The 20,720-nt window shown below is 38.8% G+C and overlaps 1 protein-coding gene across 4 annotated transcripts in view; it reads right to left on the minus strand.

The window, feature by feature from the left end:
• Positions 1-20,720, minus strand: part of IFT80 (intraflagellar transport 80) — a 141,572-nt gene that overhangs the window by 46,600 nt on the left and 74,252 nt on the right. For all 4 annotated transcript variants that reach the window (XM_070509760.1, XM_014862760.3, XM_070509759.1 and 1 more), the window contains one exon: positions 6,096-6,275. In XM_070509760.1, the coding sequence (XP_070365861.1) occupies positions 6,096-6,275 (180 nt within the window). The remainder of the gene's footprint in view (positions 1-6,095; positions 6,276-20,720) is intronic.

A 20,720-nucleotide genomic window follows, 5' to 3' on the forward strand; every position in this document is an offset into this window, starting at 1 on the left:
TGTGTCCATCAATCGCTGTGCCGACAGAGCAGTCTCGCAACTATTGTAAAAGGACATTTCAGGGGCTGGCCCCGTGGCCAAGTGGTTAAGTTCGCGAGCTCCGCTGCAGGCGGCCCAGTGTTTCGTTGGTTCGAATCCTGGGCGCGGACATGGCACTGCTCATCAGACCAGGCTGAGGCAGCGTCCCACATGCCACAACTAGAAGGACCCACAACGAAATATACAACTGTGTACCGGGGGGCTTTGGGGAGAAAAAGGAGAAAAATTTAAAAAATCTTAAAAAAAAAAAGGACATTTCAATCCTCTTTGGGGTATATAACCACTCTGCACACCCCATTTCTTTGGTGCCCTTTCTTCCTTCAGGAATAAAGGCCCTGGGCCATGGTCCTCAGATTTTAGCTCACTAAACTCACCCAAATTTTCACTGATAGATTGGTTACAGATTATTTTTGTTTACAGGAGAATTCTCTTTTTAGTGAATCTGCAACATCAGAACTAAACAGGAATAAAACATCCCAGCCATAATAACAAAACGAAAGATACTCTGATAATTGTTGTTATAATTTCAAAACTATGGCAAATCCCACATTAGAAGTGGCCTATGCTGAATTTTAAAATGTCCCATTTACTCTGTTCAATTCAGGGCAGCTCCAGGAGTAGGCTCTTGATACTTGTATTACCTGATACTTCTACCTGACCACAGTATTTAGACTCCTCAGATTGACGTAAGTCCAAAAGTTGTTTCCACATTTCTAAAATACTCATTTAATACTATACATAGATATAATTATAGCAATAGTTACCATTTATTTTTGTTTTACATACATTATCTCATTTAAGCCTCAAAATCACTCTATTATTAACTCTTATCTTTACAGGAGATAAAGTGACTATGAACTGAATTATCTTGAACTATGGCAACTATTAAAAGCCAAAACTGTGCCCCACACTCAATGAGAGTGGTAGGAAAGAGAAAAAGGCAAACTTGAGGCCTGAGACCTGCCTCATCCCTCCACTTGTCCCCTCTCCCTTCCAGCACTTATCCCTAACAAAGACATCAACTACCCATTTTAGAAAGAATCACCCCCTGGGATTCAGCCTGGAGGCAAGGGACAGATTAAGAGAACTTCCCACTCCAGGTTATTGTGTCGCACAAAAGCTGAGGTCCAGGGAGAAGGAGGGCAATAAAGCCTGTTGCCAGGTAGCAACTGCCAGGTCAAGGTCTAGATTTAACAATTAGGACTCAACACAATCTCTGGTTTCTGAGTTAAGGAAATGCAAATCAACCGACAGACTAGTAAATTTCTAAAGAAACTGTAAAACTCTAACACAGGTAAACAAAAAGTTGTGAATGTTCAAAACACCATATGACTTCACTTACATGTGTAAGATAAACAAACATACAACAAAGAGAACAATTCAGTGGTTACCAGGGAGAGGGGGTGTCAGGAGGGGGCAAAAGGGGTGAAGGGGAGCACTTATGCGGTAGCAGACGAATAATAACGTACAACTGAAATTTCACAATGTTCTAAACTATTATGAACTCTATAAAAAAAGAGTTGTGATTGTTCAGTCCCCATGGCAATCTGTGACCCCAACTCACAACAAAATTAAGTGGGCTGCTCAAATGTCCAGTCCCCAGAAAGGTAGTCCTCCCAAGTGGGAGATATTCCCAGAAAGGCAAATTAGAGTTGCCAAATTAACCAAGCAACTAATTCTACTGCTGATAAAAAGAGTTCCTGGGAGATCCCTGGCCAGCTGGAATTTAGCTGTGGACCCGGTAATCACTGCATGTTGTTTTCATTGCAGCTGTCCTGTTCTCCCTACATCATTGTAAATTGGGAATATGGGAAGGGGAAGAGGAGGAGAATAATTGAAATTCACATTTATTTACAGTTTTCCAGACCAGAAATTTGGAGGTGGATGGAATAACTGGACGAGTCTAGAGTATCTTCTTTTAGTGAGGGGAATGGGTTTATTTTCAATCACACATGGAATGGCTACATTAGTTAAGTAGTGCTTTTCTGAATTATCCATATATGAATAAGGGTTAAGTATGTGCGGTAGGTAGCTTGTAAGACAGCTCTCAGGGATCCTCGCCTCCTGGTATTCACACCCTTGTGTCAGTCTCTCCACTTGTGTGTGGACTGGCCCTAGTAGCTTGCTTCTCATGAATAGAATATGGCAAAAGTGCTGAGATGCCACTGAGTTCAGGTTATAAAAAAGTGTGACTTACATCTTGCTTGCACTCTCTCTGGTCCTTCTCACTTGTTTGCCCTGATAAAGCAAGCTGCCAAGTTGTGAGCTGCCCTGTGGAGAGGCTAGCTACAAGGAACTGGGGGCAGCTTCCAGTCAACAGTCAATAAGAAACTGAGGCCCTCAGTTCAACAGGCCTTGATAAATGGAACCTACCCACAACCACGCCATTGAGCTTGGAAACAGATCCTTCCTGAGTGGCCTTCAGGTGTGACTAAGGCCCTGGCCAACACCTTAACCTGTAGCCTTGTGAGAGACTCAGAGCCAGAAAGCTTGGGAGCCATGCCTGGATTCCTCATGCCAGAAACTGAGAGAGAATAAACGCTGCTGTTTTAAGCCACTAAGTTTGAGGTTATTCATGATGCAGCAATAGATAACTAAACAGGATGGCTGGTGAACAGCCAAAGGACAGACCACAGAGGGTATCTGTTGGTTTTTGCCTGCCCAGAATCAAACACTATCCTTTCTGGTAAATATGTCTTGGTTTTCCTTTGGAGAACCATTCCCCACATTATTCTCAGTGACTAAGTGGTTTACATGGGGTTGACTCATCCTTCCCTCTATCTCCCAACTAAATACACTTTACCTAGACTCGGCACATGAGATCCAATGCTGAGAATTCTGCTGGAATTATAAGGCAGGGAAAAGTACTCTTTCTGTTGGACTTGAGTTGGCAGAATGTAAGCCTGGAGCTACCAAGGCCACAAAAGAGAGGAGCCTTTGTGAAAACAAAGCCAACACAGAGAAAAGGAGAGTCAAGGATGGATGAGAAAGTGATGAAGTCCTGTTGACATTATTTAAGCCTCTGAATCCAACAATGCCTAAAGTCGGTCTATCTCTTGACTTCTCATGAACCAATAAATTTCTTCTTTTCTTCATTGTTTACTTTAAATCAATTTGAGATAAATTTATGAAAAAAAAGGACAAAAACAAAAGATTCTGAACATACTAATCTAGGAGGTCCCATAAGAACAGAGACCAAATCGTCTTATTCACAGCTCTATTTCCCATTGCCTAGCCCAAGGCCTGGCAAGTAGGCATCACTCTATAAATATCTATTGAATGGGGAAATGATAGTATTCTAAGAAAAAACACTGAATGGGCCCAACTGAGCAAAAATGCAATACAAATGTTTTATAATGACTGAGAGAGTAGAACTCCTTAAAAAAATTAAAATATTAGTCTTCTAGTTCTAAAACTTTGAAAGATTATTTACAAACATTATTTTAAGTAAAAGGCAATTTGCATTTGATAATCCATTTAAAAACCTCCACTGTTCATCTTATCTCATGTAAAAATCCTCTAATCTCTAGGATGATGTCTTTTTATTATGAAAGAAAAACTCTTTCTAGACATATTCTTATCTTAGGGCATTTTTGAAATTAAGGCTAGAACTTATTTGAGCAATACTATATTAGCTAACCCCCAGGCACTATATGAATAAAATAATTGTGTCCCCAAATTAGGTGATTAGAACTCACAATACATTCTTTGTGATAGACACAATACTATAATAACGTTTTGGTTTCCAGGTTAGTTAACAGAAATATATATTTACACCATCACCTAAATCCAACCATTAATTTGCAGGAAATACAGAAGACAGAGTAGTATGTCAAACCACACCATGAGGACACAATCAGCCAGGTTCAGACTGTGGGAAACTGTGCTGGACAAGCAGTTTGGTTTCATCAACAAATAAAGTACAGGGGGTAAAAATAGAGATGGAAGGGGAAGCTACAGACAAAAAGAGACTTAAAGACTTATCAACCAATAACAACATGTAAACCATTCTGAATCCTGATTCAAACAAACTTTTAAAAATGTGACGTAGGAAACAATTGAAAATTCGAATACTTCCTAGATATTTGATAATATTAAATTATTATTATTTTTAAGGTATGATAATGGTACTACGGTTATGTTAAAAAGAGTCCTTATCTTTTAGCTGTACACACTGAAAACTTTTACAGATGAAATATGATATTTGAATTTGCTTCAAAATAGTTGGGGAAGGGTGTAAGTAGCTATGGACGCGGATGGGGCAGGCTTGATCATGGGCTGATGGTTGTTGGGGAAGTGGGTAAGTAGATATGGACGTGGATGGGGCAGGCTTGATCATGGGCTGATGGATGTTGAGGCTGGGTGATGAGTACATAGAGATTCATCATACTATTCTGTCTACTTTTGTGTATGTTTTAAATTCTCCATAGTGAAAAGTTTAAAAATTTAAAAATAAGTAAACAGAACAAAGAAAAATTAGAATGTAACTAATTATTATGAATCTATTGACCATATTATCCAAATTAGAAAATCTGGATACTTAGGCTAAAGATATCTGAATAGACCCGTCCAAGAATTCATAAGATATATGCTTCCAAATTTTTATAGTAGGAGCCAGCTCCATGGCTGAGTTGTTAAGTTCATGCACTCCACTTCAGTGGCCCAGGGTTTCACCAGTTTGGATCCCGGGTGCGGACATGGTACTGCTCATCAAGCCATGCTCAGGTGGCATCCCACATAGCACAACCAGAAGGACCTACAACTAAAATATACAACTATGTATTGGGGGGCTTTGGGGAGAAGAAAAGTAAAGAAGATTGGCAAGAGATGTTAGTTCAGGTGCCCATCTTTAAAAAAAATTTTTTATAGTAATTATAATAATCTGAATTCTGAATATCAAAGCTAGAGGCAACTGATACAGACAAGAGGAAGAAGAGGAAAAGGGTAGGGTTCCCTTTTCTTTGGAAGAAGGTTTGCCACTGGCATACTTTCTTTGGCCTCCTCCTCCTACTTTTCATCAACTAACTTTTAAAATATTTGTTGAGTGCTTATTACATGTAAGGCACTGGGCTAGGCCCTATAGGGGAAATAAAGATGAGTGAAATATAGTACAGTGCCCTTAAGAAGCTTACAGTTGAATAAATAACCCTTCCCACTGATGTTCTCTGACTTGTAAAATATTGGCCCCCCCACCTCCCATTACCACTCTCAACCTTCCTGTCTTTTTTTTTTAATAGAATACACTTCTTTTTTTTTTTAATGCTTTTTTTGGTGATGAAGATTGGCCCTAAGGGAACATCTGTTGCCAGTCTTCTTTTTTCCCTCCCCAAAGCCCCAGCGCATAGTTGTATATCCTTGTTGCAAGTCCTTCCAGTTCCTCCATGTGGGATGCCACCACAGCATGGCTTGATGAGGGGTGTGTAGCTCTGTGCACATGATCCAAACTGGCGAACTCCGGGCCCCGAAGCAGAGCACAAGAACTTAACCACTTGGCCATGGGGCCAGCCCACACCACCTTCCTGTCTTAATCTACAAAGTATTTTACTCCTAGAGTACCTGTTTTTCTTCCTAACGCCCAATAAGAATGTCCTACCATTCTCCCACTTTGGCTTGGCTTAGGTAACTCTTAAAAGGAAAAAACATTTTTTAATCGCGTTCAATAAACTCATACAATTATAAATATAAATAAAATAATGTAGCCCCGACAGTGACTGGCAGGTCAGGTCTGCCCCGGAGTCAGCTGCAGGATTTAAATTGTCATGGCTTCTTCCCTCCTTACTCATCTGATCCACCTACTCCCTAAACGCTTCAAGCTTTACTATTCCTGCCTCAACCCACACCTGCAGTAGCCGTGGGAACTCAGGTTCTGTATCAGGGAAAGGTTCTTATGCTACGTCATGAAAAAGTCACTAATCAGGTATAGTTGAGATATGTCTTATATGACTGAATTTTTACAAACTTGATTTCAATATAATTAATGAAGATGATTCCATAATCTGCATAGTGAACTAATGTGAAAAGAAGCAGGTTTAATCAACCATGGGACATAATCATACCTGCATGGTCCTTCTTTTAGTTAATGTTACTTGAAAATTCTTCCACTCCCAGCGCTGCTCCACCACGTGTGCAAAAACAACATGTCCATTTCCGCAGGCTCCGGCGATCTGAGTGCCGTCAACCGACCAGGCAATGTTAAAGATGCTGCCAGTGCTGGGCTTCTCTAAAGCATAGGACCACTAGGGAAGAAAGGACAAGAGAAAAATGGATTCATTAAAAACATTTTTAAAGGTTTTAAATTGAGTGTATGTTATATTAAGAGAATTTTTAAAAGAACATGTCTTTACTCTAGAATTATTAAGAAATATTTTTCTTAATAAAATTATAGTGTACTGAACAGAAGACACAGATGTAATTTTTAAAGCAAACAGTAGAATAACATAACAAAAGTATGTGAAATCTCTCAAGAAATGCAAAACACTCACACCGTTTTGATTCACACTACTAATTTAAAGTAATAATACTGAATGGGTAAATAAAGTACAAAGAATTTGCAGAAAAAAACAAAGCCATCTTACCATTAATTCTTAAGGATCTCTACAATACCCACATGTAAAAATTTGATTACAATATTTCAATAACGTCACTAAAAACTGAAACTAAACACAATGTAACTGAAACTTCGCTGATACATATTTTAAATCATGAAAGTATAGGTAATGGATCTTTTTTCTTTTTTTTCCTACATAGTGCAGTATGAATAACCTCTTCTAGAATCCATCTGTTTGAGAAAGTTATCTAGAGATATCAATAAGCATCAATTGGTATAAGAGAGATTCTTGTGTGTACATGTATGTGTGTGTGTGAATAAGACAGTAAGGAAAAAACAAACTTTTGAAAGATGGTGTCATACGTATTTTCTTTCATTTTTCAGATGCAACATATGTATTTGCTAGAAGGATGATTTACTTATTTTACTAAATTTATATATATCCTCTTTCCATTCTTCCAACCTACAGCCTATCGTCAAATTAAGTCTTGAGGTATTTTTTGTTGACTGTTTTGTTGCTCTTGGGTGGGTATTTATTTTTGTTCTACATTATTATTTTAAAAAAATATTCAGTATTAGCCGTGGGCCTACTGACAAAAATTTGGAAAAAATGTAAAAAGGATTCACTAATTGACTTTAAATTTAAGAAGACCTTTAAGTTCCCAATAAAAGTTCATATATACAACAAAAATGCTAAACGACTCTTCTACTCACTGACACTTTTTTCAACCTCCTCCCACCCCCCGTCACACCGCTAACTGTTGCTGAAGGAAAAGGCCCTGTAATAAAGTTATCAAGGAGGAGGTAATGAACAAACCATACGCTTTGCTTCATCAGCAGCATGAAAATATTAGAAACTTCACTTTCTGAAACTGAGAAGAAAAAGTTCAAAATAGGAATATATAAAATACTTGAGGTTATCTTTTTAAAAGTAAGTATAAAAAACTAGGAACTTCAAGGATATAAATAATGTGCTCCTGGCAATAAAATGAAACTAACTCATTTGTGTTTAACAAAAGAGAGTTATATACATGACTACTATTTTACATAAAGATTAAAAGTGGTTGGCATGGACAAATGAGACTTGTTAACATATAATACTAAATGGCTTGGACCAGGCTGATGGCACATCTCTTTCTGAATCTAGTCTATTCTCATGATGTAGATGAAACAGTGATCTTATTTTAAAACCATAGATTCATATTTTAAAACTATTTAAAGTATGATTTGAAAATATCCAAAGAACCAAATCAGCTAGAAAGAAACATCTTACCAAAATTAAACATAGAAATATTTATCTAAGCACTCATGAATGCCTGATCCTAACTAAGAAGAGAAAATGTTAAGAAATGCTTAGATAATATTATCATTACTCTATATTCCCCTGATTTCTTTCACAGTCCACATGAACCAACAATAAAAAATGTGCAACATGCAACTTATGCCTAAAACTAAATTTCAAAGAATGTAACAGTATTATGATGCCCAAGTTATATTAAATTCTTACTTTTTTTTTCAATTAAGAAGTGATTTCTCTCTCTTTTAGATCACTCTAGTAATAAAAAAAATACAAGCACAAGCAAATCATCAGAGATGGGGTAAGTTACTAAATTTGGGGTGACAGGGTTATGTTTTGTCCAATCAGTAAGTTTAATAATTTTTATTGGTAAGTCAAAAAGATCTATTTATCATCGTATCATTATCAAATCATTTATCATTTGTGCTTTTAAAGAGACTTTTGACACTCTAAGCCTCTTCTCTTCCCCAAATGTGCCATGGAATACTGGATTCACGTTTGTATCTCTAACTTCTATAAAGAAAGGAGACAGCCTCCTTGGAAGTGATTTAGGGGTATGTATGAGCAGTAAGAATCCTCCTGAAGATAAATTTTTAAATATCCCTCTCACTTATGCTTATCTCTATCCATAACCATACTATCCCTTACTTTGAGATAGTGTTACTCAAAATGTGCTCAGGCCAGAAGCATCTCTATCATCTGCGATCTGGTTAGAAATGCAAATTAATAGGCACCCCATCCTATTGAATCTGACCCTATGTGGGGTAAGGGCCAGGAAACTGTTAATGAGCTCTTCGGGAGATTTTTGAGCACTGTAAAGTTAGGACAATGGTTCTCAACTCAGGTTGCACCTTACAATCATCTGGGAAGATTTAAAATAAATATCAAAATCCAGGAATTCAACTAATTAAATCCAGAATTCTTGGGGTGAGGTCTGGGTATGATTTTAAAAGGTATCTAGGTGATTGTAACGTAGAGCCACTGTTCTAAGAGAAACACAAAATCTGTGATTTGCTTTAACACTGTCATTAGCAGCTGGCTCACTGTTAATGCCTTGCCAATGCATCTAACTTTGTTTTCTTTTGAGGACGATTAGCACTAAGCTAACATCTGCTGCCAATCCTTCTATTTTTGCTGAAGAAGATTGGCCCTGAGCTAAAATCTGCCACCAATCCTCTTCTTTTTGTTAAGGAAGACTGGCTCTGAGCTAACATCTATGCCCATCTTCTTCTGCTTTATATGTGGGACACCTGCCACAGCATGGCTTGATAAGCAGTGCATAGGTCCACACCCGGGATCTGAACCAGCGAGCCCCAGGACGCCGAAGCAGAAAGTGCAAACTTCACCACTGCACCACCTGGCCAGCCCGACAAAGACTTTTTTTAACCAACCTCAATACCATTAACAACAATTCCTTAATATCATCAAGTATCCAGTCACTGTTCAAATTTATATTTTTGAAAACTAATAATTAAAGGGAAGTAATCAAGAATTTATCCTGCCTTTGATATAAGAACTATACCCCAGGGTAACCACAGTGGAGGAGCTGTTTCTTTTTTGTAGCACCATTGCAGTTAGTAAGTGAAGAAAGAAGGATTCGAATATTACCATTTTGCACCTGTAAGTGAATGAGTGGACCCAGGCAATGATCATCACTTGCTAGCAGCAGAAAACAAGAGACAATCAGAAACTAAACACTTCCTGCTGGAAGTATACAACATCACCTGTGAAGTTTTCTCGCCAACAAAAATCAAACTCGAATCTGATCAAGGCTCTAGATCTAACTACCAATTTACAGGAAACAAAGTGGACAGAGCAACATGTTACATGACACCATGAGAATGTAGATGGCAGAATCCAGACTGTGGGCAACTTCAGGACACAACCCAGTTTCTTCAACTACAGAAAACCGCAAGGGGAAAAAAGAAGTGGAAGGGAAACTTACAGATCAAAGGAGAGCTAAGAGACTTATCCACCAATCACAATGACTGTACCTTATTTGCATCTTAATTCCAACAAACTGCAAAAAAAATACAAGTGGAAAAATTTGAACAGTGACTGGATACTTGATAATATTAAGGAATTATTGTTAATTGTTTTTAGGTTTAACACTGGTATTGAGCTTAGGTTTAAAAAAGTCTGTGTGGGCAATAGCATTCAAAATTGCAACAAAAAGAATAAAATATCTTGGGGTGAATTTAACTAAGCACGTCATACAAGTATATATATATACATATATATATATATATATAAGCAAGTTATACAACTATATATATAGTTATACAAGTATACACACACACACACACACACACACACAAGTTATATAACAAGTATACAAGCTATACAACGAAAACTACAAGACTTTCCTGAAAGAAATTGATGATGACAGTAGGAGATAGAAAGACATTTCATGTACATGGATTGGAAGAATAAACATAGTTAAAATGTCCATACTACCTAAAGCAATCTACAGATTCAATGCAATCCCAATCAGAATCCCAATGACATTCTTTACAGAAATAGAACAAAGAATCCTAAAATCCAAATGGGACAACAAAAGACCCTGAATTGCTAAAGCAATCCTATGAAAAAAGAACAAAGCTGGAGGCATCACAATCCCTGACTTCAAAACATACTACAAAGCTATAGTAATCAAAACAGCATGGTACTGGTACAAAAACAGGCACAAAGATGAATGGAACAGAACTGAAAGCCCAGAAATAAAACCACACATCTATGGACAGCTAATCTTGGACAAATGAACTGAGGGCATAGAATGGAGAAAAGAAGGTCTCTTCAACAAATGGTGCTGAGGAAACTGGACAGCCACATGTAAAAGAATGAAAATTGACCAATCTTTTTCACCATTCGCAAAAATAAACTCAAAATGGATCAAAGACCTAAAGATTAGACCTGAAACAATAAGTCTTCTAGAAGAGAATACAGGCAGTACACTCTTTGACATCAGTATCAAAAGGATCTTTTCGGACACCATTAACTCCTTAGATGAGGTAAACAATAGAAAGAATACACAAATGGGACTTCATCAGACTAAAGAGCTTCTTTAAGGCAAGGGAAAAGAGTATTGAAACAAAAAAACAACCCACCAATTGGGAAAAAATATTTGCAAGTCATATATCCAACAAAGGGTTAATCTCCATAATATATAAAGAACTCACACAACCTAAGCAAAAATCAGACAACCCAATCAAAAAATGGGCAGGGGACATAAACAGACATTTCTCCAAAGAAGGTATATGGATGGCCAATAGGCACATGAAAAGATGCTCATCATCGCCGATCATCAGGAAAATGCAAATCAAAACTACACTAAGATATCACCTTACACCCATTAGAATGACAAAAATAACCAAAACAAAAAGTAACAAATGTTGGAGAGGTTGTGGAGAAAAAGGAACCCTCATACACTGCTGGTGGGAATGCAAACTGGTGCAGCCACTATGGAAAACAGTATGGAGATTTCTCAAAAAATTAAAAATAGAAATACCATATGACCCAGCCATCCCACTACTGGGTATCTATCCAAAGAACCTGAAATCAGCAATTCCAAAAGTCCCATGCACCCCTATGTTCACTGCAGCATTATTTACAATAGCCAACACATGGAAGCAACCTAAGTGTCCATCAACTGATGATTGGATATATACATACAATGGAATACTACTCAGCCGTAAAAAAGGATAAAATCGTCCCATTCACAACAACATGGATGGACCTTGAGGGTATTATGTTAAGTGAAATAAGCCAGACATAGAAAGACGAACTCTGTATGACTCCACTCATAGGTGGAGGCTAAACATGTGGACAAAGAGAACAGATTAGTGGCTACCAGGGGAAAGGGGGTTTGGGGGGTGGGCACAAAGGGTGAAGTGGTGCACCTACGACTGGCAAACAATAATGTACAACTGAAATTCCACAAGGTTGTAAACTATCATAATCTCAATAAAAATTAAAAAAAAAAAGTCTGTGTGGGACCCCTTCAAGTTTGTTCTCCAGTCTTTTTGACAGAGTGTAGTAGTCTTTGGCCATGTTGAGAAGCAGCATTTGCCACCCCAAAATGTGTCTCTTTGGCTTGATTATTTTTTAAGAGCAAAAGACACAGGAAGAAACTTTGACCTTCCCCCTAACAGTCAAAGAATTTAAGATAGAAGGTCTGCTCCAGGAAGGCGCTCTCACCACAGATAACCATAATATAAAACGAACTGCGGTGGTAGACAAGGAGGAACCCAGCAAATTTGATCAAAGTCCTCTCCATGCCCTGTTGTCTCTGCAAGGCATGGCAAACATTTCTGTATCAAACATTCACTTTTCCATCTCCATGTGAATTGCCTTCCTCCCCTTTTAAGTCCCAAACCAGTACCCATGACATCCTCCTTTGTCTTTAGCTGAAGATGGTATTCAAGGTGGTGGCTTCAGTGATTTTGGTGAGTTCCTCAGTTTTCCTGGGTTTCTCCATGTTCACGTTATTAAACTTGTTTGACTTTCTCCTGTTAATCTGTCTCATGTCACTTGAATTCTTAGACCAGCCAGAGGGCAGAGGAATATTTCTTCCTCCCCTATAATCACTTCCCTTGTTTTTAGTACGACAAAATGTTCCAGATGCATATTTTATATTTCCTGACCACATTTGGCATCAGCCTTTTCTTCTGTATCTTTGGTTCATTTTACAGAAATGTGGAAAATGGTATTGAGAGAAAACCCAAAAGAGCTAGGAGTGTTCACTGTTACTTGGTTGATCATTGCTTTTGTAGGCCTTTTTAATGGACAGAACTAGGAAATTTTTTTATGACCTCAAACTGACACTTCCAGTTGAAATTCAGGAACTACAGGATTTCTATTCACCCTTACCACTCTTACCTCAGTGTCTCCTTTCACCTAGCCCAAAGTCCCGGTTCTTAAGAGCATCAATATAAATATGCAGAATAACAATACCAACACCACAAATAGTTACAAAAGAATTAAAACTTTTTTCATCCTTTTGCTCTTAAACCCACTCCCTTTTTTAAAATGACAATTTTATTGAGATATATTTTGCATATTACAAATTCACCCTTTTAAAGTTTAGAATTCTGTGGTTTTTAGTGTAGTCAGAGTTGTGCAACCATTACCACTCTCTAATTTCAGAACATTTTTATCACCACATAAAGAAACCCATACCCACTAGAAGTCACGCCCATTCCCCCTACCCCCAGCTCCTGCTAACCACTAATCTACTTTCACTTTCTATTCTGGCCACTTCATAGACTAATACATTATGCAGCCTTTTGTGACTGGCTTCTTTCACTTAGCTTCTTTCACTAATGTTTTCAAGGTTTATACATGTGCAGTACTTCATTCCTTTTCATTGCCGAATAATATTGCATTGTATGGACATAACATATTTTAGTTCTCCATTCATCATTTGATGGGCTTTTGGATATTCAGCTTTTTGGCTATTACGAATAATGCTGCTGTGAACATTTGCATACAGGTTTTTGTGGGGACATGTTCTCATTTCTCTTGGGTACACACCTAGGAGTATGTAGGAGTGGAAGTATGTAGGAGTGTGTAGGACCTAGGAGTAGAATTGCTGGGTCTATGCTAACTCCATGTTTAACATTTTTAAGAACTGCCAAACTGTTTTCCACAGTGGCAGGGTAATTGTGTGTGGAGTCCCCACCATGAGCCAGACAGTCAGATCACTTGACATCCTTTGGAACAGCTCCTCTCTGAGGAGGTGTACAAACAGGAACAAATGCACCCTAGGCTCATTTGTTTCACTTACTTTTGAGTTTTAGGAATTGCTTTCTAAAAATTTAATTTTGTTTTATAATTATATAAAATATTTACCTGGTTCCAAAGTTAAATTTACCAAAATAATATGTAAAACATGGTATGGTCACGGAAGTCTAACTTCTATCCCTTTTCCCTCTTCCCATTCTCTCCTTCCTCATAGAGATAACTACTTTTTACTTCACGTTTTATCCTTACATGTTTCTTCAATATAAGTGTGTGTGTGTGTGTGTGTGTGTGTGTAGGCACCAGCATTTACCTAAGAAAGGGGTAGGAGCAGTGATACAAACATGTCTAACAATATGTTGCAGACGTTATCTATTGTAGTACATGGATATACATATTCTTTTATAGCCATTGATAGTATGACCAATATGTTTGTGGCATTCATGTAGCCTTTCATATATGTTCTATTTTCTCTCTTTTTGGTAATATATTTTAGTATTCAGGAAGGTTTTTAAACTTAATCTAATAACTATCTTTACACTAATTACTTTTATAAAAATACCCTTATCCCCATACCACCTTTTTGGATATTTTTCTACTGGTGGTCCGCTACAAGGAAAATGAAAATCAGGAGATATCCTTCCCCTCTCCTTTTCCCTATATCTGATTTTTCTTTTTGAGGAAGATTAGCCCTGAGCTAACATCTGCTGCCAATCCTCCTCTTTGCTGAGGAAGACTGACCCTGAGCTAACATCTGTGCCCATCTTCCTCTACTTTATAGGTGGGATGCCGCCACAGCATGGCTTGACAAGCAGTACGTAGGTCCATGCCTGGGATCCTTACCTGCGAACCCCAGGCCACTAAAGTGGAGCACGAACTTAACTGCTACGCTACTGCACCAGCCCCTCCTTATATCTGATTTTAAGTAATATTCTTCCATTCCCAGTTAAGACCTATAAGGCAACCAGAAAGTTTATTCTAGTTTTCATATACTTTCTCATTCTCCTCCCATTTTTGCAAGGTTGGTGCCTATAACCAATACATACTATACTGTAACACTCATTGACATCATTTTGTCTTAGTTTTACAGATAAATATATACCTAATGCTCACAATCAGTATTTATTTCACTATGTCCCTAGTCATATTGTTAATCCCAAGGTAATTCTCCAGTAGACTCTTCAAGACACTCATGGGAACAACATTCCTTGAGTTCTTGCATCTTTAAACCAGTTTCCTTATGATCTTTATACTTAAGTGTCAGTATGGCTGGACATAAAATCTTTGGTTCACTCATTCTGTCTTTGAGTATCCTACGTTAACCTATCATTTTCTGGCATAAAGTTCTGCTATCAAAGTCTGATGACATTCTGATTTTCTTCCCTTTGTGAGTGACTTGGTCTTTTTCTTGGATGCTCACAGAACTTCGCTCTTTTTCTTTAAACTGCTACTCTTTTATTAGCATATCTGCATATTAGCCATCTGGGTCAATTTTCCTAGGTATCTGGTACGCTTTTCCAATATAAATTTCAAATCTCTTATGTTTAAGGAAATCTTTCTTGAAAGGCAGATTTTAGTATTGGTTGTGTTCATTGCTTTGGGCTTCTCCTCTGAAGATTCCTATTATATGCACTTTGGATCTTTCTCTGGCGATCTTTTATATCTATCATTTTCTATCAAAACTTTAGATCTCTTTAGCTATTTCCTTGCTTCCATTTCACATTCTATTTATCTTAAGGCATTATCCATTGTGTTTATTTGCTCTTATATTCCTTCTAGCTTGGTCTGCACTTCTGTAACAATTTTCCCTTTTTTATAATTCCCTCCTGAGTTCTGTCACCTCTTCTTAAAAACCTCCCTTTCTCCAGTCACCTCATTTCTTAATTTTCCTAGTTCTGACTTATCTGATTACTTCACAGCTTTTGTCATGTTTTTAATATCCTCCAACTTGTCTTGAATTATTTGATTGCAGTGCTTGTCTACTTATGGCATGCTTTTGTTGTCTTTGGTACCATTATGTAATTTGACTGTGATGCTGTTCTGCTGCTCAATTTCAAGTGAAATGGGCTTTGCTGTCTTTTGGGAGGGAAAGATGTTCAAGCTGGATAGCACTAGAGTTCTCTCTCCCATTGTCTTCTCACAGTGATTTTAAAAAAAATGGAATGCACAAGGAGTGACATCAGCATCACGGTGGAGTGAGTTGTTCCCTTCACCTCTCCCCTCTAAGTTACAAGTAAATGGACATTCATTAACCAGCAGAGGATTCCCAGCACAGTACAACAGGACATCTGAAAGATTCGTGTGGCCATGCATCTGAAGGTAGCTGGACTGGATCCCCGAGAGGCAGTGGAAATAGGTGAGTGCACCCCTCCACCTACCTGGTGGCAGTGATTCAGGTTGCAGGCCCTCACACAGCAGCCCACTTGACTGTAAGAGGAGGTGGGTGCAGCACGGCCTGCACAAACACTTTCAGAGATTGTAGTCTGGCCCACAGGAGTGCCCACAGGGCTCTGGTGGCCCCAATTGTGCGGACACTCCCCAAGGAGTGGTGCGGCTCAGCCCCCGCAAAGGAGTCCCCACCAAGGATAGCAGCCCAGCCAAGCGGCCCACAAGTGCAGAGTCAGCCTGTGTGCAAAAGAAAGCACCTCTCCCCTCCCACCTAGCACACCAGCTCGGCCAGTCCCTTGCTGAGTGCAGTGGTCCTGCACCAGAGCAACAAGCTGGTGGAGCACAGAAGTCCCACCTGTACATGCATGTGTGACCTGCCAAGGAGTGGCAGCCAGTGCACAAGTGCAGAGAAGTCTTACCAGCAAAAATTCCAGTAGAGGGGGCAGGATAAGAAAACACAGCTCCAGCCCCAACCCCAATGGTGGCAGGTGGAATCTGAAAACTGATACTATCACAAAGGTGCTGCCAAAGGATCACTTCATCAACCATCATGAAGAATTACATTAACACCTCAGAGCAGAAGGCAAATGCCCAGTCTTCAGAAACCAGTCCTGACATCACAGAAACTTACAATCTAAATGACAGAGAATTGAAAATAATTATCATAAAGAAACTTGAGTTACAAGGAAACTCAGAAAGACAGTTCAATCAAATCAGGAATAAAATTAAAGAGCAGAGGACGTCTGCAACATGGCAGCATGAGCTCAACCGGGACACACTCCCCTCCAAAGTACAACCAAAAAGAGCAACTGCTTTCCAACCAAAAAAACAATCCTAATAACAGAAATCATCAGAGACCCACAGCAGCCAAACGGAAGGCGGAGAGGCTGCAGCCGGCCTCGGAGGAGCTGGAACGGGGTAGGAGAGAACTTCGCTCCTGCCCCTAGAGACTGAGATCACTGCAGTGCGTGTGGGAATGAGCGGGGGAGGGGCCGTGCGTGGGGGATGTCCAGGACTCCCACCGCCTGTGCAGCAAAACCCTCTAACAGGGGAAAGCTTCCGGGTGGGGCAACCCCAGCAAGCCAGGGACCAGGGAGAGCAGATCCAACAGGTCAGCCTGAGTGAAAGTGCCGCGCCACCCCCAAACCAAGCTGGGCACTGCCATCTTGGCTGAAGGCACAGGGCTCACAAAACAAGCCTCTCGACCCCCATCTAGTGGCGACAGGCTGTAATTGCAGCCGAATAATAGCAGCGTGCAAAAACCGCTCCTCTACCATCCAGCAATTTATAAAAGCTCCAGTCCAAAAGGAAAACAATAAAAATACAGAAGTTGGTCCTGAGGGCTTGGAAATGGTTAAACGAAGTGAAGAGGAATTCAAAGTAGCTATCCTCAAAATATTCAATGAGGTAAAGGGAAATATAGAGAAACAAGCCAACGAGTTCTGGAGTTACTTCACAAAAGAGGTTGAAATTATAAAGAAGAATCAATTAGAAATACTAGAGATGAAAAATACAATGGATCAGATAAAACAGAATACGGATTCCCTGAATGCCCGTGTAGACACCATAGAGGAGCAAATTAGCATAATCAAAGATGGACAAGCTGAATGGCTCCAGACAGAGGAAGAAAGACAACTAAGAATTAAAAAAACTGAAGAAAACCTCAGAGAAATAGCTGACTCAATGAGAAAATGCAACTTAAGAATCATCGGAATTCCTGAGGGCGTGGAAAAGGAAAATGGAACAGAAACTGTACTCAACATAATAATAGGAGAGAACTTCCCAAATCTAGGGATTGAGAGAGAAATGTGTGTGGAGGAAGCTTTCAGATCTCCTAGATTTGTCACTGTAAAAAGACCTACTGCAAGGCACATAGTAGTAAAAAAAGGCAAAAACGAAGGACAGAGAAAGAATACTCAGGGCAGCAAGGCAGAAGAAAATAACCTACAAAGGAACCCCCATCACACTTTCAGCGGATTTCTCTACAGAAACCTTACAAGCTAGGAGAGATTGGAGTGACATATTCAAAACTTTAAAGCATAAAAATCTTCAACCAAGAATACTCTATCCAGCAAAAATATCCTTCAGATATGAGGGAGAAATTTAATCTTTTCCAGACAAACAAGATATCCTCAAGAAGGCTCTCATATGTGAAAAAAGAAAAAGAGGGAGTAAGGGGTCACAAAACACAGAGTAGGGAAACAAATAGAATCTGAATAGGATAGCAAATATTCAACTGTAGCATTACGATAAAGGGAAGGAAATCACAAAAGCAGAGACAATCTTATCACTCTAACCACAAACTCACAACACAAGGTGGAGTAAGAGATGAAAATAATAATTTAGGAGGGGAGGAGGAAAGGGACTGAAACAGTCTAGGCTAAGGAAGCAAGAGACCACCAGAAAATGGACTATGTTATACATGAGATTCTGAATACAAACTTCAGGGTAGCCACTAAACTAAAAAACAGAGACACAAAACATAAATAAGGAAAATTCTAAGAAACCCAGCATAAGAAATTGCAGAAGTCAATGGGTAGACCAAAACACACAGGACGAGAAACAAAGGAAACACAGGAAAACCAGAAAACGAGCAACAGAATGACAGCATTAAGCCCTCGTGCGTCAATACTCACCCTCAATGTAAATGGATTGAACTCTCCAATAAAAAGACACAGAGTGGGAAAATGCATTAAAGAACAAGATCCAACAATTTGTTGCCTCCAGGAAACACACCTCACCTCCAAGGAGAAACACAGGCTCAGAGTGAAGGGGTGGAAGAAAATACTCCAAGCTAATAGCAAACAAAAGAAAGCAGGTGTCGCAATACTTACATCAGACAAAACAGACTTCAGGATAAGGCAGGTAAAGAGAGACACAGAGGGCCAATATGTAATGATCAACGGGACACTTCATCAAGAACAAATAACGCTTATAAATATCTATGCACCCAACACAGGAGCACCAAAGTTCATAAAACAACTATTAACAAACCTAAAAGAAGATATCAAAAATAACACAATAAAAGTAGGGGATCTCAACACCCCACTCACATCAATGGACAGATCATCCAGACAGAAAATCAACATAGAAACAGTGGAGCTAAACGAAAAGCTAAAACAGTTGGACTTAATAGACATATATAGAACACTTCATCCAAAAACAGCAGAATACACATTCTTCTCAAGTGCACATGGAACATTCTCAAGGATAGACAAAATGTTGGGAAACAAGGCAAGCCTCTACAAATTTAAAAAAATTAAAATAATAACAACCATCTTCTCCAATCATATTGCTGTAAAGCTAGAAATTAATCACAAGAAAAAAGCTGAAAAAGGCACAAGGATGTGGAGACTAAACAATACGCTATTGAACAAGCAATGCATCATTGAAGAAATTAAGGAAGAATTCAAAAAATACCTGGAGGCAAATGAAAATGATAACGTGCCATACTGACTCATATGGGATGCAGCAAGAACTGTGTTAAGAGGAAAATTCATCACAATTCAGGCACATCTTAACAAACAAGAAAAATCCCAAATCAGCAATCTTAAACTACACCTAACTGAATTAGAGAAAGAACAAACAAAGCCCAAAGTCAGCAGAAGGAGAGAAATAATAAAAATCAGAGCAGAAATAAATGCTATTGAAACAAAAAAGGCAGTAGAAAGGATCCATGAAACAAAGAGCTGGTTCTTTGAGAAGATAAATAAAATTGACAAACTCCTAGCAAGACTTACAAAGAAAAAAAGAGAGAAAGCTCAAATAAACAAAATCAGAAATGAAAGAGGAGAAATAACAACAGACTCTGCAGAAATACAACGGATTGTAAGAGAATACTACGAAAAACTATATGCCAGCACAATGGATAACCTAGAGGAAATGGATAAATTCTTGGACTCCTACAATCTCCCAAAGCTCACCCAAGAAGAAACAGACCATTTGAACAGACCAATCACAAGGAAAGAGATTGAAACAGCCATCAAAAGCATCCAAAAGAATAAAACCCCAGGACCAGATGGCTTTCCTGGAGAATTCTACCAAACTTTCATAGAGGATTTAATACCTATCCTTTTCAAGCTATTCCAAAAGATTAGGGAGGATGGAACACTTCCTAACACATTCTACAAGGCCAACATCACGCTGATACCAAAACCTGACAAGGAGAGCACGAAAAAGGAGAACTACAGGTCAATATCACTGATGAACATAGATGCAAAAATTCTCAACAAAATTATGGCAACCCGAATACAGCAATTCATCAAAAGGATCATACATCATGATCAAGTTGGATTCATACCAGGGACGCAGGGGATGGCTCAACATCCACAAATCAATCAACATGATACACCTCATCAACAAACTGAGGAATAAAAACCATATGATCATCTCAATAGATGCAGAGAAAGCATTTGACAAGATCCAACAGCCATTTATGATAAAAACTCTGAACAAAATGGGCATAGAAGGAAACTACCTCAACATAATAAAGGCCATATATGACAAACCCATAGCCAACATCATACTCAATGGGCAAAAACTGAGTGCCATCCCCATGAAAACACGAACGAGTCAAGGATGCCGTCTATCACCACTCTTATTTAACATAGTTCTGGAGGTCCTGGCCAAAGCAATCAGGCAAGAAAAAGGAATAAAAGGAATCCAAATAAGGGCAGAAGAAGTGAAACTCTCGCTGTTTGCAGACGACAT

The sequence above is a fragment of the Equus asinus genome, chromosome 5, assembly GCF_041296235.1.
Source record: "Equus asinus isolate D_3611 breed Donkey chromosome 5, EquAss-T2T_v2, whole genome shotgun sequence".
Taxonomy (NCBI): Eukaryota; Metazoa; Chordata; class Mammalia; order Perissodactyla; family Equidae; genus Equus; species Equus asinus.